Source organism: Euphorbia lathyris, chromosome 2, assembly GCF_963576675.1.
Source record: "Euphorbia lathyris chromosome 2, ddEupLath1.1, whole genome shotgun sequence".
In the NCBI taxonomy this organism is placed as follows: domain Eukaryota; kingdom Viridiplantae; phylum Streptophyta; class Magnoliopsida; order Malpighiales; family Euphorbiaceae; genus Euphorbia; species Euphorbia lathyris.
In genome coordinates, this window is record NC_088911.1 from 7,157,300 (window position 1) to 7,180,046 (window position 22,747).

At 34.9% G+C, this 22,747-nt stretch overlaps 1 protein-coding gene across 5 annotated transcripts; it reads left to right on the forward strand.

Annotated features, from left to right (window-relative positions):
- Nucleotides 1-1,402: 1,402 nt before the first annotated feature.
- Nucleotides 1,403-21,815, forward strand: LOC136220958 (very-long-chain aldehyde decarbonylase CER1-like). Of its 5 annotated transcripts, none has more exons than XM_066008815.1 (9): nucleotides 1,403-1,487; nucleotides 4,378-4,610; nucleotides 5,459-5,695; nucleotides 7,688-7,907; nucleotides 9,726-10,101; nucleotides 17,380-17,688; nucleotides 19,159-19,260; nucleotides 20,343-20,516; nucleotides 21,276-21,807. In XM_066008815.1, the coding sequence occupies exons 3-9, from the start codon at nucleotides 5,578-5,580 to the stop codon at nucleotides 21,462-21,464; spliced, it is 1,488 nt and encodes a 495-aa protein (XP_065864887.1). In that variant the 5' UTR covers nucleotides 1,403-1,487; nucleotides 4,378-4,610; nucleotides 5,459-5,577; the 3' UTR covers nucleotides 21,465-21,807. The 5 variants fall into 5 exon arrangements, with proteins under 5 accessions (XP_065864887.1, XP_065864888.1, XP_065864889.1 ...); XM_066008816.1 differs by having other exon boundaries at nucleotides 4,378-4,603; XM_066008817.1 differs by having other exon boundaries at nucleotides 4,378-4,579.
- Nucleotides 21,816-22,747: the final 932 nt, after the last annotated feature.

Consider the following 22,747-nt stretch of genomic DNA (forward strand, 5'->3'; position numbering starts at 1 on the left):
ATGAGAAGAATCTGTCATCCCATCTCATTCAACGTACATCCGCCATCGTGTCCATTCTGAACAGTTTCAGAATAAACCAAGGAGTACTATTATTAATGCCGTTAAAAGATGGTAATTAATGTATTTATATGACATTTAATAGCCGTTAAAGGCATTAACGACGTGACTGTTTAGATATAGCATTATTAATGATAGAAGGTTCAAAAATCTATATAAATACCCTAACTCTAATGTATTCGAGGTATGCTCACTAATTCTCATAAAGCTCTTGTCAATTACTCTTATTATTCTCCAACTATATACTAACTTTGACATCCGAGTGTTCCCGCTGATCCCAACGGCACCTCAGGGAAGAGATTTCGGCCAAGGAAATTCACACTATTATCAGTTTACTTTGAGCATCAATATCTCATTCACCACTTGTCCCGTTTATTTTTTAATTACCCATACCCTTCCCATTACCATAATGGGTATATGTTTTGCATCCCATACCCGTCCCATTTAATTCATGGGTACCCGCGGATGCCCTTACCCGTTAAGAATCAATAAAAAGGGCGGCCCGGTCGCACTACGCCTTCCCCTGCCAATTTATTTGGCAAGAGGCCGCTCCTAAGACTCGAACCCGTGACCTCTTGGTCACACGACAACAACGTTTACCGTTGCGCCAAGGCTCGCCTTCCCGTTAAGAATCAATAAATAAAATAAAAAATAAACCCGTTAAGAATCAATAAATAAAATAAAAAATATTACAAATTTAACAAAATATAAATTTAATAAATCATCCATATAAAAATTGTACAAATTAAACCTTAATCAATAAAAATAAAACAGCTTAGTGGCATCACTTAACGGTCGAAGAACAAAAGATTGGTGTTCAAATCTCACATCTTACATCTAAAACACAATAATATTTTGTTAATATATCAAAACGTTATGACGGGTATACCGAGTACCCTCGGGGGTATTCTCATACCCGTTCCATTACCCTAACGGGTAATGGTTTTAATCCCATACCCTTTTATACAGGGTACGGCTAGTCCCCTCAACCCACTTCACCCATGTGATTCGAACTCATGACCTCTACAGTCATAGGTAAGCTCTCAACCAACATACTAAAAGCTTCACTACCTATTAAAAAGTTCTCATGATATAAAATACGTTGACGTATTTCAAATTGTTCTAAACTTCATTTATCATTATCGCAAAATAACATCCAAACGTATTATTTATATACATTATTTCCTAACAACAAACACCTTCTCTATTGAATTTCAACCAAATGTAGTAGATTCAGGAACTGCCAACTATACCAAATAATGACTAATTAATGATGGAGGTACGAGGATGTCTCCAAATATTATATATATAGACACCCAAAAAATGAATAGTAGTAACACATAATAAATTATTATTTAAGTAGTTGTAAAATGGCTACTTCTCCTGGAATTCTCACAGAATGACCATGGAAACCTCTTGGAAGTTTTAAGGTTTGCTTAATTTCTCCTTAATTAATCTACATTTACATTTATCTCTCTTTAATTATATGTTATGATAGTCTTAAACATAAATTAATGGCTTAATACATTTTGTTGCGTATTGTATTTTGCACAAAACTTCAACTGTTCATGAACTTTCAACCAAAGATTATCAGGAAGAAAAGGCAAAATTTTATCTAATTGTATTTAATAACCCTTTATTTTTGTTCAATTGCATTCAATAACGTTATATTTTTTTTATCAAATTACATTCAATAACCCCAAAACCAGGGCGGAGACTAAGGGGGGCTTCCTGCCACCGGAACCACTTATATTATGAATGGTTTCGGCTCCCGGCAGTTGGAACTACCCCTACTATGATGGTTTCAGCCTTCTGTTTTCAACAAATTAAGGTTCGGGATGGTTAATTAACTGGATATATTACACATATACCCACTGAACTTCAATCCTTAACAGTACTGAACTTTACACCTTTTAACACCAGTGACCACTCAACTTTAACTAACTCCTCAAAATGACTGTTAATGGCCTCAAAATTAAAATATTCAACAGTTAAAGTTGTTCAGGATGACATTTACCATGAAATTACATTTTTTATTTTCCAAAATCATCTTTATTGGAGCTTTCTCTCTCTAAAAATTCACTCTCTCCTAACCAAGCAACACATAAATGAGCTCAAAACGAAAATTTTCATAATTCCTTAGAATATCATTAACTCTTCAAATATTTTATTTTGAGGTCGTCAATGGTCATTTTATGGTGTTGATTAGCCATTGATGTTAAGAAGTGTAAAGTTCAGTAGCCATACCGTTAAGAATTGAAGTTCAGTGATCACAATATTAAAATGAGTAAAGTTCAGTGGCCATGGATGTAATTTACCCTTAATTAACTCATTAAGTTTGTATTTAATTACAAAATCCAACTTGATTAATATACAATAGACGATAAATTCCTCTAAATTTGTTCAAAACGAATCAATTTTATTTTTGTAGTCCAAATCTAGCTTAATTTTGAGAAGTTTTACGGTGGTATGTAAAAATTGGTTCGGGACTACTCAGATGATAACATATATATATACTAAAAAAATTGACCGAGTTCGATTTAGCAATTTTTTTAGGGTAAATTCCAAAAAAACCCCTGTGGTTTGATGTTGTTCCAAAAAAACCCTTGTGGTTTGGTTTTACAAAAAAAAAAAGGACCGTGGTTTCGCCGTTACCCCGAAAAACGAAAATTGGCTTAACACCGTTAAAAATGCTGACGTGGCAAGGGGCAGAGTTGGAAATTTGATTTTTTTTATTTTATTTTTATTTTTTTTTTCTTTTTTCTTTTTTCTTTTTTCTTTTTCTTTTTCTTTTTCTTTTTCTTTTCCCTTCTTCTTCTTCTTCTTCTTCTTCTTCTTCTTCTTCTTCTTCTTCTTCTTCTTCTTCTTCTTCTTCTTCTTCTTCTTCTTCCCTTCTTCTTCTTCTTCTTCTTCTTCTTCCTTTTTCTCCCCTCCTCCATTCTTCATCCCTCTTCTTCTTCCTTTATTTTTTTTATTTTTTTTTTAAGTTTCGGAAATTTCCAGATTTCCGAAAAATTCCAGATTTCTGGAAATTTTCCAGAAATCTGGAAAATTTCCAGATTTCTAAATCGTTTAAATCATGGAAAAAAGGGGTTAAATCATGGGAAAAAGGGGTAAAAAAACGTTTTATTCCAAAATAAAAATCGTTTAAATCATGGGAAAAAGGGGTTAAAAAGTTGGCCAACGTCCTTCCCATCAACCACCAAAAACCACCTGTTTCAACTTTCAAGACTCCGCTTGCTTTCATCGCCCCCTCTCGGCGGACTTTCCGAAGCTCCTCCTTCTCCTCCTCCACCTATATAATCCCTCATTTCCTCCGTCCCTGAAATCTCGCTCCTTAGTCGTCTGTAATTCTGTCACTGTTGCGCCGTCGGCTTCCGCTAAGATCGCTAAGGAGTGCAAGGTTAAGTCTGTTAAAGGAGGGAAAGAAAAAGAAAAAGAAAAAAGAAAAATTAAAATTAAAAAAAATAAAATTTCAGAAATTTAAAAAAAAAAAGAAGAAGAAGAAGAAGAGAAGAAGAAGGAGGAGGAGGAGGAGAGAAGGAAGAAGAAGGGAAAAGAAAAATAAAAAGGAAAAGAAAAAGAAAAAGAAAAAGAAAAAAGAAAAAAGAAAAAAATCGAATTTCCAACTCTGCCCCTTGCCACGTCAGCATTTTTAACGGTGTTAAGCCAATTTCCGTTTTTCGGGTAACGGCGAAACCACGGTCTTTTTTTTTTTTGTAAAACCAAACCACAAGGGTTTTTTTGGAACAACATCAAACCACAGGAGTTTTTTTGGAATTTACCCTTTTTTTACGCACACGCACGTGTAAAATTGGTCCCTTATCGAACCTATCCTATATTTTCGCCACTGCCCAAAACTTCAAGTTAGCCGTCGCAACAGAACCTTACCCCGATGCCTTACAAAAACCGTCGCTAGAGTAGCAACACATGTTGTAATGACGGTTTTGGGGCGGTTTTAGAAACCGTCGGTAAAAGTTCTAGCGACAGAAAAAACCGTCGCTATAGCAACTAAACTGCGTCGGTAAAAGATCTGTTTTTTTGTGTAGTTAGTGCCCAGTTAAACTTTCAAAAGTTCTTATTTGTTTGTTTATTTGACATTTTTCGTTTTTGAATGGGGCGACCATTTTGACATGAGACGGAGCATGGCTCCCATTTCTACATTCAATTTTTTATTATTGAGAAATATGAGCTTATTGAATGCAATTGGACAAGAATAAAAGATCATTTAAAACTTTTAAAAATTCGGAGAGCAATTGAAAATTTAAGATAAGTATGAATTAATTTGTGGGAAATGATTATGAATTCATGAATATGCAGTACATAGTGTTAGCTCCATGGGTGTTTGGGCATGGCTACTCTTACTTGGTCAAAGGAGAAAATGAATATTTCCACTCATTTTGTGGAGAATGGTTCACAATCAACTCTGGATTAGCCTTTCTCGCTATAGAACTACTAAAGGAAATAACCGAATTCTCGACAAGCCGATTGAGTTTGATCAAATTGACAGAGAAAAGAACGGGTCAATCAGTATACACATATATACGTATAAAGTTATGGTTATAAAATTTTTTTGAAAGTGTAAATATATCTCTAACATAAGAAATAGTAAACTTTTGCATTTCAACTCGGGTCCAGATAATGGTAAACACATCAATTTTGGGCTTAAATAACAAAACCCATAAAACATGACTTTTACCAGGGTTCAGAGACAGTGGCGGAGCCATGACCTATAGGTCGAGGGGGCAAGACTGTGGAAAAAAAATTAAATGCTACGGGTTGGGCTATATGTTTAGGTTAAAAAAAGAAGAAGATGGAAAGGGAAATTGCCCTTGCCCTTTCCATTTTCTAATCTGGGCAAACGAAGAAGAAGACAGCCGCCATGGCTGGAGGGGCTCCAGCCATGGGATTTTCGGCGGGGTCGGAGGGTCGGCTGACCCTCCCCGCCCCCTGGCTCCGCCCTTGTTCAGAGACGAGGTCAAAATATAAGGAGGTGTGGGTGCACCCTCGTCTATTGGAATCTAACCTTATAGGATGGTTAAAGGGTGATTTCTACCATTACTTTTACCCTTGATCTTCACACACAGAGTGTTAATTGCACTTCAACATATGACGGGTTGTGCGTTTTTTTTTATCTCGATCCACGCCGAAATGACATCATTTTGGTCTGGATTGGAAAAAAAAGCTCAACGCATATGGGTTTGAGTTTATTTTTTTCCTCTCTAGGGAATCAACGACTAGCTCCGTTATTGTCAGACCCACAGCTCGTCTATATTGAAAAGTCTAAGGAGAAAATTTTATTATTTCTTAATTTAGAGATATATTTACACAATTCTTCAAAACCGTTAGGAACAAATTTGAACAAATTTGAACTTTATCCCTATTATTGACTTGGGTGCAGGGACGATCAAATATTGTTGACCGGGATCTTATTTTACACAGTTATAGCGACATATCCTTCATTGGCCACCCATTTACCCATTTGGAGAACGGATGGCGTAATCATAGCATTTCTACTACATGCGGGGCCTATGGAGTTTCTTTATTACTGGTTTCACCGTCTTTTGCACCACCATTTCCTTTACACCCGATACCATTCCCACCATCATTCATGTTTTGTCACAGATTGACATGACTGGTAGAATTTGCAACAGAATTATCCGTTCTTGATGCTTATTTCAAAGGCTTAATATATTATTTGTCCATGAATTTGTCCAAAAAACTTGATTGACTCCTGAACTTTCAAAGTGTCATGATAGCCTCCCGAACTTGTATAAAATACTCAGTTAGTCCCCTGAATTTGAGTAAAATGTAATCAATTAATCACTAGGTTGTAAAAAACTAAGTTAAATGTTGAAGATATGTCGCATACCCTGACCTTGGTTGTTTTACTTTTTTAAGATGTGTGTAATATATCTTCTGCATTTAACTTACTTATTTTACCACCGAGTGACTAATCGATTACATTTTACGCAAGTTCAGAGTACTAACTGAACATTTTATGCAAGTTCAGGGGGTATCAGGACAGTTTGAAAGTTCAGGGGGCTAATCAAACTTTTTGAACAGCAAATGATGTATTAAGCCTATTTCAAAAGAAATCATGTAATTTTAACGAAATTTTCATCCTATGGATGCTTAATTGAAATTGGTTTAATACATCACGATCCTTGAACTTAGTCCAACAAACCGATTGGCCTGTTAAACATATAAAGTGTTTCGTTAGCTCTCTGAACTTTCTTACAATGATTGATTCCTGAACTTGCTTAAAGTGATTGTCCAAATGATCTCTTACTCTGTCTCGTGGGTTTGGAGATTAATCATATCAAGCAAGTTTTGGAGGTTAACAAGACCGCTATGTAAATCCAAATGACCAATCAGTTTTTTGGACCGAGTTCAGAGGCTCACGATGATTAAGCATTGGATACTTTTACTCTAAATTTTTTAAAAGTTCATACATAAGCTCAATGGGTAAATTACATACGTGGTGTATAACATTTATCCTATTTCACACTTTGGTATACAACTTTCAATTTTGCATACAAAAGTGTACAACCTTTTGGTGACCTCCGACTAAAGTGTACAATCAGTAATTGTGACCGATAAACACGATGTCAACATGCCACGTCAGCAATTTGGACTTTTATGGACATCAAATTATTGACGTGGCGCGCTGATTTCGCATTGAGCGGTCACAATTACAAGTTGTACACTTTAGTGGGAGGCCACGAAAAGGATGTACACTTTTATGTGCAAAATTGAAGATTGTACACCAAAGTGTGAAATAGGTTGTACACCACGCATGTAATTTACTCTAGCTCTCTGAATTTGCTTACAGTGATTGCTCCCTAAACCTGAACCTGCTTAAAATGATATACTTTTCAATTTGTCCAAATCATCTCTTGTTCTATCACATAGATTTTAGAGGTTAATCATATCAAACAAGTTCAGGAGGTTTAAGACGCTCTGTAAATTTAAATGACCAATCATTTTTTGGACCGAATTCAGAGGCTCATGATGATTAAGCATCATATACCTTTACTCTAAATTTTTTAAAAATTCATACATAAGCTCAATGGTAAATTACATACGTGGTATATAACATTTGTCATATTTCACATTTTAGTGTACAACCTTAAATTTTGCACACAAAAGTGTAAAACCTTTTGGTGACCTCCCACTAAAGTGTACAGCCGGTAATTATGACCGGTCAACACGAAGTCAACGTGCCACCTCAGCAAATTGACCTCCATAATAGTCAAACGTTTACCGGTCAACGCAAAGTCAACGCGCCATCTCAGCATTTTTTTTTCTTTTATGGAGGTCTACTTGCTGACGTGGCGCATTGATTTCGCGTTGGCAGGTCATAATTACCAGCTGTACACTTTAGTGGAAGGTCATCAAAAGGTTGTACACTTTTGTGTACGAAATTGAAGGTTGTACACTAAAGTGTGAAATAGAACAAAAGTTGTACACCACGTATATAATTTACTCTAAGCTCAATTAATATTTACATACAACAAACAACCAGTTGGTACTCAAACCCCTCTCCGACCGTCTGGATCGATCCGTCCCGCAACCTAATCTAATTCTTATGTTATTTAGTACTAATTGTTGGCTACTTTGGATGCAGCTGTGATTCATCCTTTTGCAGAACACATAGCCTATTTGGTTATCTTCTCCACACCATTGTTGACAACAGTATTTACAGGAACCTCATCCATGTCTATTTTATTTGCTTACATTACTTACATTGATTTCATGAACAATATGGGTCACTGCAATTTCGAGCTCATACCGAAGTGGCTTTTCACTGTCTTTCCTCCGCTCAAATACATCGTCTACACCCCTTCGTAAGTCTCGAAACAAACTCGTTTCCTAAGATGTAATGTGATTTTAGAAATAGATCAATGTTAATCTTGTATTCCGTAAATCACTAATGTTTTCCAAAAGCTCGTGCTTTCACGTTTTGTCAAAAGTAGATTTGTTTTTGTTCAAAGGAGGAGTGAGGTTTTTGTTTCGCTAAAAACGAGGATCTTTTAGTTTGACACTATAAAAATGACTACTAACTACCTCAAAATGGAAAATACCAAGAATTAAAGTTGTTTAGTGACACATTTACTATGGAACCAAATTTTTTATTTACTAAAATCATCATTTTCGGAGCTTTCTCTCTCTAAACATTCACTCCCGCTCCTCACCAAACAACACCTAAATGAAATAAAAATTAAAAAGTCGAAGAATTAAAGTTGCTTAAAATATTATCAAATCTTTGAATTTTTTATTTTTGAATTCGTCAACAATCATTTTAATTTTGAAGTCCTTGTTTTTAGTTAAGCGAAAAACCTCCGTGATCTTTGATCGCAAAAAAAAATCCATTTGGGAAAAAAAAATACAGATACAGGTTTGATAAAACTTGAAAGCACACTATAGTTCTTTTTCTTTTTTCTCTCAATTATGCAACTTGAATGTGATCTTTTTATTGGCTTAAAAGCCAAATTAGGTTTTCTTACTGTATTTTAAAAGTCAATTAGGTTTTTAAAGTTCCAACATCATCAATTAGGTTTTCTTACTGTATTTTAAAAGTCAATTAGGTTTTTAAAGTTCCAACATCATCAATTAGATCCTCAATCTATACTTTTACCTTGAAGTCAATTAAATCATTGATTAGAACTTTAACATATGTTGAAAACCGTCAATTCAACCTCTCATAATTGAAATAAAATCTGTTTTGGTTATTTTATATCTCCATTTCGGTTAAATCAGTATTATGTGATATTTTAGGTTTCGATCATTAGTTCGTTTTAGTAAAAGAAATTGATTAAATAGAACCAAAATTAATAAATTATACCAAAATATTTCTATATATATAATATTTATTTTGGATAGGTTTAACTAATTATTTTTTTAATAAATCAGAGCTGCTAACTGAAAATATCATAACATAACTAATCAAAACCGAACAACCGAATCAATAATCGAAACTGAAAATATCATAAAATACTAATAAAAACCGAATCAAATATACATAAAGAAAAACTAAAATTTTATTTCAATTAAGGAAGAGATACAATTAGCAGTTTCAATGTACGTTGAGGACTTAATTGGCGATTTTAGAAGGTTGAACGCCTAATTGACTTTCAAAGTATAAATTTAAGATTTATTGTTTGATTTTAGAAAATCATGGACCAAATTAACATTTAAGGTATATGTTAAGGATCTAACTGGGCTTTACGCTTTTCTAATATATACATAAAATAAAAAACATATATCTATATTTTTCTAATTTTTAAAAGTTACTATTTTATATATATATATATATATATATATATATATATATATATATTTTTTTTTTGTTATAGTTTACATGTTTTCCCACCATTACTAGAAATTTGATGATTACCGACGGAAAATAAACATACTGACAATTTTCTAATGGATTATTCTGACGATTCAGACGGAATTACATTGACAGGCATGAATTGTTGACAAATTAGATTCTGTCAAAAATTTCGTCAGAAATACTTATGCTTAATTAATTTTCATATCATTTAGTCGTTTTCTGATTTTCATTTTCGTTTCAGTTTTTATATCCATTTCTGTTCCCGTTTATTTATAACATAGTTTCTTTTAAGCAATTTGTAACATAGTTATACTATGTTAATTTGCAGGTTCCATTCTATGCACCACACGCAATTCCGCACCAACTATTCTCTATTCATGCCTTTCTACGATTACATATACGGGACAATGGACAAGTCTAGTGATACTGTTTATGAAATTTCCTTGAAACGGCAAGAAGATGTAGCAGATGTCGTTCACCTTACCCATTTGACAACCCCCGAGTCCATTTACCATCTACGCTTTGGATTTGCTCACTTTGCCTCCAATCCCCTCTCCTCCAAATGGTACATTTGGTTATTATGGCCTTTTACCCTGTTGACCATGGCTTTGACATGGGTTTATGGTCGAACGTTTCTCGTTGAGAGGCACCGTTTTGACAAGCTCAGACTGCAAACTTGGGCTATACCCAAGTATAAAATTCAAGTACGATCATCAACTTTTTTAGGCTTAATATACGAGCGTCCTGCTTACTTGAAGTATAATTTATTATTGGGTAAATTTCAAATAAAACCCCTGTGGTTTCTGATGTGTGAAGTCTAGGGGTGTTCTTTTTAACGACGAAATGTGTATTATGATAAGTACGTTATAACTATGGATGTGGTCTTTCTAAGTGCATTGTATCTACTAGACGTCACTACTTAGGTGCAAGTGTACCCCATCGTATCAAGTAATAATCCGGTTAAGACCGGATATCGAATCCACGGGATTTATAACTGCAAGTATTGGACGACTCGGCTTTATACGTTATCTAAGCGGTGAATACTTTGAGTTGGTGTGAGACATAACTACAAACTACTCCTAACCTATTGGTGAGACAGATTTATGTAACGGAAAACTCCAAGGAATGATATGGGTGACGATAAGTTATAAATATAATATGCAATAACTCCGAATATATTCGGTTGACAATTTACTCTTGCAAAGATGACTACGTGTAGTTCGACCGACCTGTGAAGTACTTAGACTACGTGGTTCCTAGTCAAGGCGTGTCTAATGCTGGGGATCAGAAACTAGAGCCTGTAAGTTCCGTGGTGTGTCCATTCCTACGGTTTCCGGTTTGTCACTTCCGGTAACGCAACACCTATATGAATCCCTAAAGATAGCCCGAATGGCGTCGAAAATCGCGTTCCCCTACACAATAGTCAATTACGAGTATCAAAACAAGCAATAAACATCGACACGTATATAGAAACGGAAATTGCAAATCATACATTATAAATATGGAGAATAAAAATATAGAATACAACCAAGCCTAGTACATAGGAAGAGTGCAAGCTAGTTAGCAAGTCAAGAGGGAAGAATCGGCCCTCGGAACTAGCTAACCAGACTCAAGACCGTCTCTTAGGTCTTGGAGGTGGAACTCTCGAGCTTGGTGGACGAGGATGGAACGGAACTTTGACGAATGACGGATCAAATGAACAAGCTTTCAAGGTGGTAGAGTTTTATTACATAAAAACTGAATCTAAAACTAAAACAATAAGAATTCTATCAAAAGAAGTAAAATGTAGCTATGTACAAGGTATGCCTAAATGAGTGCTAGTCACTCTTATTTATACATCAAGCTAGGGGCAAAATTGTAAGTTCACAAAGTATAAGTATGGAGCAACATTAATTTCTACAGAATTCCCATAATACGCCTTGCGTATGGTAAGGTACGCCCCGCGTACTAGCCCATGCCTTCAATAATTTCCTGCATGTGGACCTAAATCGAATCTTGCTGTCCCAAGTACGCCCTGCGTACTTTGACATACGCCGCGCATGTTTGAGCTCCTGGCTAAAAAGAGCTTGAATTACACCAACTATGCCCTGCGTATCCTGAAACACGCCCTGCGTATGATAGTTGACTTAGGAGACAATGCAATCTGACATTTATGATTGGGCCAATTATTGCTTTCTACGCCCTGCGTAAGTTGGGTACGCCTTACGTATTATGCGTTGGATCCACGTGGTGTCTGCGGATAAGGCAATTATTTCTGACTCAATGTTTCACGCCCTGCGTACGGAGTGATACGCCCCGCGTACTGGCATGAATTTTGCTCCTTGCTCGTACCTAAAATACAATTCTCGAGAGCCGAGTTAGCTTGACGTTTTATTTCATAAATTCAACCAAAAACAAAGATAATTAACTAACACTACGAATTTTATTCTTACTATGTTATTTTATTAAAACACTCTGTTTTTATAATTAAACTTATTTATTTAGTCTCAAATTAAACCGTAAATCACGCTAAAAGATAGGGGTAAAATACCCCTATCAAACCTCATCGGACTTTAAAGTTTTACTTGTCCTCAAGTAAAACAAATCGAAAGACAAGGGATTGAGATTATTAAGAAACAAACCGACGGTTGGTTTTACCAAGTGCGTGATTTCAAAGTTAAAGTTTTATGCAAAGTTTTCGGTAAGTACTTACGCAAACAATCGAGTGACCAAAACTTGTTTGAAACCTCCATAATCAAAATTAATAGGCAATATTAACGGGGGTCGATTATCTTTTGAGAACCCGATAGTACCTCACTAATGGATTTCACTCTTACGCTCAAACTTTGGTGGGTCGGTGTTTTAACACTCTTCTTTGCACTTACTCGAGATCACTTTGAATTTGTATTTTTATCCGGGTTTTTCCTCCTATGTTATGGCCTAGGCAATATTAAAAATGAACCAGGAGTGGGGTTGTAATGTGGGTGGCTTTTTTAGTGGTTAATTTTTTGGAAACTCGAGTTTAAATACCATTTTGGCGATCGCACCGTATTTTTATTTTGGCCTTGGCGAGTTCGTGAAACATGACTCGAAATTGCTCGGGTGGAGCTTGAAAATGCCTTTTGCTCTTTATTGTATTTTTTATTTTTCGTTTGAGAGCGGCACAAAAACGATTTCGAAAGCTTTTGGTGCTTACTTGTCAAGGCCTTTGGCTTATTTCAGATAATTTTGGTGCGATTTGATCTTGATGGTATTTAAACAAGAGGAAAAAGGGTTAAATGTTAAAAAGGGTATTAACAACAAAAAATTGGTTAATAGGCTCGAGGGGGTTTCCTAGAGGTTAATGAAAGCGAGAGAAATAATTTAAGAAAAGAATTAGCCTAAGTGGGTTCGTTTTATCATCTATTGCCATTTATACCAAAATAAGTGTACTAAACCCGGTATTAGGTGCAAACTCTATGAGTCGAGTGAAGTTAAATCTCTCGAAAATTGTGAAAGAAATAGAGTTCTCGTACGAACTCTTTTAGGCTCAAAAATATCTCACAAAAGATTCGGGTTATATTGTGTACTATCGAGTCTTCGCTAAATTTTCAAACATCCTGTTTTTATTGCCTTTTTAAATTTCATTATGGAGATAACCTTTGGGTTAGGACTCAATGCTTTCGTTTAGTACGAACCTAGGCTTTGCATAAACTCCCTAACTTCAAAACCAAGACTAAAATTTCTCAATTGAACCATTCCTTTGTGTTCCGACGCTTTTAGATTTAACGACAAATAACGGAACTTTAATTAATTTCGGAGGGAAGTAGTGTGTCGGGATAGATTTAAGAATCAATAAATTAGTTTAATTATTTTGTTGTTTATTTAATTTTTATTTTTGTTTTTGTTAGTGCAAACCAAACTAAGAGTGCGGGGTTGCACGGCCCTCCGCGTTATTAAAATGACGCCTATTCCAAGGGCGTTGCAAAAGAAAACAAAAACAAAAATAAAAATAAAGATGGAAAAAAATAGACCCTTGAAGGCCAGGTCCTACGCGAGGCGTGTCCAGGGGGCACCCCGCGTAGGAGGGGCAGTTTAATCCATTTTTGGCCAGAGACTCAAATACGTGGGGCGCACGTAGAGGGACGCCCCGCGTGTTCCGAGCTCTGGGCCTTTTGATCTGGGACAAGGTGGGGGCACGTGGGGCGTAAAAGGGATACACCCCGCGTGAACGTTATTAACTCACGCAAAAACAGAAATTACGAGCATGGAAATGGAAAAGAAACGTAGCTACGCGGGGCGTACTGGTGTGTACGCTCCGCGTGGCTTTTTTTTTGGGATTTGTTTTTCCGGTGATTTTTATTTAAAAGAAACGAAATTGGAAAAGAAAATGCGGGAAATAAAAATTGAGGAAGAAAACTCCCTTATTCGAGCTTGGGTTGCCTCCCAAGAAGCGCTACGTTATAGTGGGTGAGCTCGACTTAGCATTTCCTCCTAGGTGTATGCTTCCATTCGCGTTAGAAATGCAAATTCTTGAATAAACAATCCGTACCTACAAAACGAATTGTTAGCTTCAAAAAAATTTAACAAAAACCAAAAACTATATTTACAGAAATTATTGAAGAGTTTAGTTTGCTCCCTCTTTGACTCCTTGGGTAGCTCAAAAAGAGTGAAATAACCCGAGGTAGAAGGAACTTCAAACTCTTCTAGTTGTGGATTTATTTCCATGGGCCCGCACACAACCGACTCATCGATTAGGACTTCCAGTTCCTCGCGGTTGAGACAACTTACACAGTTTAGGGACTCCTCTTGAGAGAACTCAATTAACTCGAGCTCTACATTTTGATCAACCGGATTGGCGTCTCTAATCGATTCGCCCGCGGTTGAATCGATACGAGACATCAATCTAGCGACTTGATTTCCCAAATCCCTACAATATGCCTCATTGTTAGATAATCTCACTTGAATATCTTTAAGCATAGAGATTACCACATCGTATTGCAAGGTTGAGTGTGGGCATTCGTCATCCATGCGGTCGTCCCACCGATGACGACTATGGAGCATCATACCATGAAACAAATCATTAGTGACAACAAGAAACAAAATAAATTATTCACACACAGAAAGTAATATCTACAAATGCTTAGACTAACAATAAAACGTTTTTGTCTAATATTGCAAGAAATTATAAATCCCCGGCAACGGCGCCAAAAACTTGATGTGTGAAGTCTAGTGGTGTTCTTTTTAACGACGAAATGTGTATTATGATAAGTACGTTATAACTATGGATGTGGTCTTTCTAAGTGCTTTGTATCTACTAGACGTCACTACTTAGGGGCAAGTGTACCCTGTCGTATCAAGTAATAATCCGGTTAAGACCGGGTATCGAATCCACGGGATTTATAACTGCAAGTATTGGCCGACTCGGCTTTATACGTTATCTAAGCGGTGAATACTTTGAGTTGGTGTGAGACACAACTACAAACTACTCCTAACCTATTGGTGAGACAGATTTATGTAACGGAAAACTCCAAGGAATGATATGGGTGACGATAAGTTATAAATATAATATGCAATAACTCCGAATATATTCGGTTGACAATTTACTCTTGCAAAGACGACTACGTGTAGTTCGACCGACCCGTGAAGTACTTAGACTACGTGGTTCCTAGTCAAGGCGTGTCTAATGCTGGGGATCAGAAACTAGGGCCCGTAAGTTCTGTGGTGTGTCAATTCCTACGGTTTTTGGTTTGTCACTTCCGGTAAGGCAACACCTATATGAATCCCTAAAGATAGCCCGAATGGCGTCGGAAATCGCGTTCCCTACACAATAGTCAATTACGAGTATCAAAACAAGCAATAAACATCGACACGTATATAGAAACGGAAATTGCAAATCATACATTATAAATATGGAGAATAAAAATATAGAATACAACCAAGCCTAGTACATAGGAAGAGTGCAAGCTAGTTAGCAAGTCAAGAGGGAAGAATCGGCCCTCGGAACTAGCTAACCGGACTCAAGGCCGTCTCTTAGGTCTTGGAGGTGGAACTCTCGAGCTTGGTGGACGAGGATGGAACGAAACTTTGACGAATGACAGATCAAATGAACAAGCTCTCAAGGTGGTAGAGTTTTACTACATAAAAACTGAATCTAAAACTAAAACAACAAGAATTCTATCAAAAGAAGTAAAATGTAGCTATGTACAAGGTATGCCTAAATGAGTGCTAATCACTCTTATTTATACATCAAGCTAGGGGAAAAATTGTAAGTTCACAAGGTATAAGTATGGAGCAACATTAATTTCTGCAGAATTCCCATAACACGCCTTGCGTATAGTAGGGTACGCCCCGCGTACTAGCCCATGCCTTCAATAATTTCCTGCATGTGGACCTAAATCGGATCTTGCTATCCCAAGTACGCCCTGCGTACTTTGACATACGCCGCGCGTGTTTGAGCTCCTGGCTAAAAAGAGCTTGAATTACACCAACTACGCCCTGCGTATCCTGAAACACGCCCTGCGTATGATAGTTGACTTAGGAGACAATGCAGTCTGACATTTATGATTGGGCCAATTATTGCTTTCTACGCCCTGCGTAAGTTGGGTACGCCTTGCGTATTATGCGTTGGATCCACGTGATGTCTGCGGATAAGGCAATTATTTCTGACTCAATGTTTCACGCCCTGCGTACGGAGTGATACGCCCCACGTATTGGCATGAATTTTGCTCCTTGCTCGTACCTGAAATACAATTCTCGAGAGCTGAGTTAGCTTGACGTTTTATTTCATAAATTCAACCAAAAACAAAGATAATTAACTAACACTACGAATTTTATTCTTACTACATTATTTTATTAAAACACTCTATTTTTGTAATTAAACTTATTTATTTAGTCTCAAATTAAACCGTAAATCACGCTAAAAGATAGGGGTAAAATACCCCTATCAGTTTCACTTATTTTCAAATAAAGGACTGTGGTTTACTTTTTGTCAAAACGAGGATTGAGGTTTCGCACTTTTAATAATGCTATTAAAACTATCTTTAACGACCTGAAAATGAAAATTTTCAAGAATTAAAGTTGTTCAATGTCATATTTTCTATGGAACTACATTTTCGATTTTAGAAATCATCTTTTTTGGAACTTTCTCTCTCTTTACCAAACATCATCTAAATAATCTCGAAATAAAAACGTTGAAGAATTAAAGTTGCTTAGAATATTAGTAGTTCTTAAAATATGTCATTTTTGAAGTCGTCAAGGGTGATTTTAATAGTATCAATCAAAAAAGTCTTTATTTTGCTAAAGTTGAAAACCTCAGTACTCGATTTGACAAAAAGTAAACCACAGTCTTTTATCTGAAAATTAATGAAACCACATGGGTTTTATTTGAAATTTACACTTTATTATACGACCGTCACTGAGTGTTTGTAATTTCTTATTCTTAATAGAAAATTTTGTCATTAAAAATGAAAAGTTTTCATTGTAACTCTTTTGAGAAATTCTGCGGATTTGACATTCATGACAAGATCTAATGTCAGTTCGAAAAAGATATGCAATTTTTAACATATATTTGTTTGTTGATCCGCGAGTATTTTTTTGCCACAAATATAATATAAGTGGTTAATCATTTTATTTTAAATAAGTTGAAGGAGTAATTAGGCATTTCTAAAGTTTAGATGGTCAATCAGATATTTGTAGGATTATAGGATTGGTGTATTTAAAAATATATAACAACGTTATTATATTGTTGCAAAATATAACTTTCATCTTCCGATGTATGTCATATTTGGCAACGAAAAGCCTTTTGCAAACAAGCATGTTGTTGCAGACATCTTTAGCAACAAAACTTTTCACAACGATTAGAAATTGTTGCAGAAGATGACATGCCGTTGCGAAAATAGTTTTTGCCACGACATTTTTCGTTGCCAAAAATTGATTTTCTCGTAGTAGATGTAGTAAGTCATTCTTTTTATTTGATAAGATTAACTTAAAAATTTAAATTTTTGTTAAATGTTGTGCGACAGTACTACATGAAAAGGCAAAATGGACCCATCAATAACATGATAGAGAAAGCGATACTTGAAGCTGACGAAAAGGGTGTGAAAGTATTGAGCCTTGGACTGTTAAATCAGGCGAAAGAGGTGAACAAACATGAAGAGATATATGTGGAGAGGCATCCGAGGCTGAAGACGAAGCTTGTGGATGGAAGTAGTTTAGCAGTAGCGGTTGTGGTTAATAGCATTCCTAAAGAAACAACTCAACTTCTTCTTACAGGGAGGCTTATTGAGATTGCTTGTGCTGTTGCCTTGAGCTTGTGTCGAAGGGAAATTCAGGTACGTACTTGTTTATCAGTAAAAAGCTTCCTGAAGCCTTTGATCTTTCTTGTTTTGGTGCATCCAGCCCGTGATCTTTTATTTCTATCACATTAAGTCATTGTTTATCAAATTGGTTAACTGTGAAAATCTAATATAGTTAAAAGAATGTTATTAATTTCATTTTTGTTTGAAATTATATTTTTTACAGCTCGAAATAAAGCTTTATAGTTTTCCTATAGCCACATTACACAAATTAAAAATTATTTCGAACTGTTAAAAATAAAAATTTATAACACATGTGAAATGAATCCTTATGTTAATCGAGTTTTATATTCAAAACTAACTTTTATGGTCATCATAGTCTTAATATAACAGAAAATAAAAGATCGTGTCCAAATGAAAAATCAGAGACTTGATTCAAAAAAAAAAAAGAAGGAAAGGTCAAGAGCCTCGAGATGTTTTTTTTAACCTTTTATATCACGAGTTTAACCTTCTTTAATGATAATATATATAATTCCTTGGGGATAAGATACAAATTTCTTCAAAGTGTAAATTTATCTATAACATATGAAATAGTGTAATTTTATCACTGACATTGTCAAACAAGATTAATTTTACGCATACCTAACAAAATATTTGAATAGACTTATTTGATAGTTATTCGATTGCCACATTGGATCTTCCAAACAAATTTATCGATAAAGGAAGCAATTTCATCCATTTTGGCATGTTTTTTTTATAATTATTTCAATAGTATAATAAATATTGTACACAGTTTTTTGTGAGTAATTTGTATCTAACAGACTTAAATATTGAAACTGACAAGTTATTTGTAAATGTGTTAATAACAGAATGAATATTTCAGACATAATTAATGTTCAAAAAATCTGACGTGACAGTTAAATAACGAGTCAAATATAATAGTAAATCACACTCTGTTTAAATTTTCTGTTAGAGCATCTCCAACGGCCTCTTAGTTTGACTCTTAAGTTAAAAATTTGAGAAGAAAGAGTCAAAAATCAGCTCCAATAGCCTCTTAGTGACTCATCAATTCACTAAGAGTCTCTTCATCATCTCTAGAGAGTCTCCATCTACCTCTTAATGCCTCCTTAATTCATTTTTTTTATTAATAATTTATTATTGAAGAGTCTATCTCCTCTCACTACTGGTAAAAATAACATTAATTAATAATTTTAATGATAAATAATAAATAACAAGTGAATATGAGGAGTATTGTTGGAGATTATATGTTTTAGTCACTCTTGAATCACTAAGAGTCAATTATTTATATTATTTTTAGAGAGTGCACTAAAAGCCTCTTCGAGATACTCTTAAGTAAGAGTTAACTTGACTTTGTTTGAAAATATTAGGAGTAAAAAACGTCATTTCATACATTACATTTAAATTTGCATTTCATAAAAAAAACGATAGTGGTAAATTTGGAATTTATCTCTAATTTCCTAATTAAGATGAATCTAATTCCTTTAGGTGACAATTCCCCTTAAGGAAGACTATGAGAAACTTAAGGCATTGTTTGGAGCCGATAACTCTAGCAACAATCTGCTTCTTTCATCCGATCATTCTCTCAAGGTACGTCCACAATTATTTAACGATTTGAATATTTTAGTTAAAATAAGAATCCATGATTATCATAAATATTTCATCTCATCGGGATCGAAATTGAGAATTCGCTCGATTTTATTCGATTAGTTTATTTGGATATTTTGATTTTGCCACTAAGTGATTTTTAGTCGTCTAAGTTCCACCTATACCGCATCGACGCCGCCTAAGTAACGATTAACAAAGTGTTTTTATTATTCATTATTTTGTTTTATTATAATTCACTTTTGAATATTGTTACATTATTATTTGTGAATTGTATTTATTAATTTTAGATATTTTGTTTAAATGCGTTCTTGACTTGTTTTCATGATATGGTTCAAGATATTAAATACTCACTTTGTTCCACAATACATGTCTTTTAAGGTTTATGCACACTAATTAAGAAATGCAATTAATTTTAAATAAAAGACTTTGTTATCCTTGTATTAATTGGATCTGCTAGTAATTTTATCTATTCCCAAGGCAAAAGTCAATTTAAATAGAGATATATTTAGTAAAAGTAAATTAATGTGTATAGATTGAAGCAAAATGACATATATTGTGGAACAAAAAAAAGTTCTTTAGAAAGACATGTATTGTGGAACGGAAGGAGTACATTGTTTCATAACTTTTGATGAATTATGTATGAACATTATATTTTATTCGGTTGAGTTGTTTCAATGATATTATTATTGAAATTTTGATATTTGCACATTTTTAAAATTTATACAAATATATGTTAAATAATTTTATATTAGTATTTTTTAGATAGTATACTTTAATTGAATTTATATAATGATTTGTTAATTAATATATAAAAAATAAATAAATACAAATGCAATTAATTCCTGATTAATCCTTGACTACTTCGAATATGCTTCATGTTATGAATTGAGTAGGAGACAAATAATAGTACAGAATGTTAGTTTCATTTGATAGATAAGTATCAAATGTTAAACGTCAAAAATATTACAAGTTTAAATGTATAATTATGTTTACGGCGTTTATTGATCCATTAGTTAATTAAAAATACCTAATCTTAATATGAATTAAATATTTGGAGATAGCAGACGTGGCTAGTTGGGGATGAATTAAGTGAAGAGGAGCAAAACAAGGCAAAAGAAGGAACAATATTTATTCCCATATCTCAGTTTCCTTCGAAGAAATATCGCAACGACTGTCTTTACTACACCACACCAGCAATGGAAGCTCCTTCATCTCTTGAAAATGTGGATTCGTGTGAGGTAATTAAATGCCTAACTATATTACGGATCTCTAAATTTGGTTCGAGAAGAAATTGATTGACTTCTAAATTTTTGAGATGTGTCAGTGATAGATCTAAGATTCATTAACAGTAGTGCTCTAATTCCTATTGGCGCTGAATTGATTTTTTTTTTCTTTACCCTAAAAAATTAATGTTCCAGACACAGCTAATGCAATTAATTTTTTACCGACTAGTGGATGCTCAAGCCCCTTTCGCATCCCTCGCATGGATGGAATTACAGTGGGTCACGGAGGATCCATCGATTGTCCTAGAGAAAATAGAGAAAAATTATATTTACCAATGAAAAATCCTATCGCTATACTATCAACATAAACACAAATTCAACAATACTAACTGAATTAGCTATGTATTATTCTGTCGTGATTCTTAATCGATTTTTTGTGTGTGTGTTTTTGGTTATGGTTCCGCCATTTCCCCAAAATCAGTCATTGAGCCCGTTAAACTTACTTTAAGTGACCTACTAACCACTTAACTTACTTAAATTGACCAATTAACTCTTTAAACTTGTTTAAAATGACCTACTGATCCTCTGAATTTGGGTAAAGTGATATGCTCTTCAATTTGACTGAATCTCCTCTTATGTTGCCACATAGAAAAAAGAAACTAACCATGTTATATTAAATAAGTTCACGAGATCAAATCATTATTTTGAATTATGTTTAGATAACTCGTAATGTATTCATCCTAATTAAATTTAAACTATTGATTAATGTTGCAGAATTGGTTGCCAAGAAGAGTAATGAGTGCATGGAGGATAGCAGGAATAGTGCATTGTTTGGAAGGATGGAATGTGAATGAATGCGGTAGAAACATTTTCAATGTCGATAAAGTTTGGGAAGCAACTCTCCGATATGGCTTTAAGCCTCTCGTTATGCATGCCGCCTCCATCTGTCCCAAATTATTTTAATTAGTTAAACACACTCTCTAAATATATTATTATTACAAGGAGAATCCCTCTCGTTGCTTCGGGAAGGACATTAAGTATTAAAATAAAGGATTGTAAAATTAAATTATATATATATATATATATATATATAAATAAGAGATCAGATGTGACAGCTTTCTTATGGTGTGACAAGCCTTAAGGTGTGACAAGGAATGGAGATTGTAGCAATTTCGTAAATAAATAGAAATTCTAAAAAAACGCGTGGGGGCATGATAGGGGCGTTTCGTCCCTATCTTTTAGCGTGATTTACGGTCTAATTCTAGATGAAATAAATAAGTTTAATTACAAAAATAGAGTGTTTTAATAAAATAACGAAATAAAAATAAATTCCGTACTTTCGGTTAATTTTCCTTATTTTTGATTAATTTAGAAAATAAAACGTCAAGCTAACTCGGCTCTCGAGAATTGTATTTCAGGTACGAGCAAGGGGCGAAAATCCACCGACATACGCGGGGCGTGGAACACTTGGTCAGAAATAATTGTTCTATCCACAGGCACCACGTGGGATCTAGTCACCGATACGCGGGGCGTATCAACCACCACGCGAGGAGTGCGACATATGTCAAAAATGATAAGCCTAATCCTGAAAGTCAGACTGCATTGTCTCCTAAGTCAACCATCGGTACGCGAGGCGTGTTTCAGGATACGCAGGGCGTAAATGGTGTATTTCGAGCTCTTTTAAGCCAGGAGCTCAAACACGCGCGGCGTACATCAATATACGCAGGGCGTGGTTGAGACAACAAAATCCGATTTAGGTCCACATGCAGGAAATTATTGAAGGCTATGTTGATCCATGCTTGTACCTTGTGAAATTATGATTTTGCCCCTAGCTTGATGTGTATAAATAAGAGTGACTAGCACTCATTTCACACCTCTCTTTTGATATACAAAACTCTTGTAATAGATTAAACTCTTGTTTAATAGTTTTAGATTTTGTTTTTAGGCTTTATATAGCTAAACTCTATCACCTTGAGAGCTTGTTCGTCGATTCTGACATCCCGTCAAAGTTCCGTTCCACCTCCGTTCACCAAGCTCGAAAGTTCCACCTCCAAGTCCTAAGAGACGACCTTGAGTCCGGTTAGCTAGTTCCGAGGGTGGATTCTTCCCTTTTCACTTGCTAATTAGCTTGTACTCTTCCTATGTACTAGGCTTGGTTGTAATTCATATTTATATTCTCCATATTTATAATTTGTGATTCATAATCTCTTTTTCTATATATGTGTTGATGTTTGTTACTTGTTTTG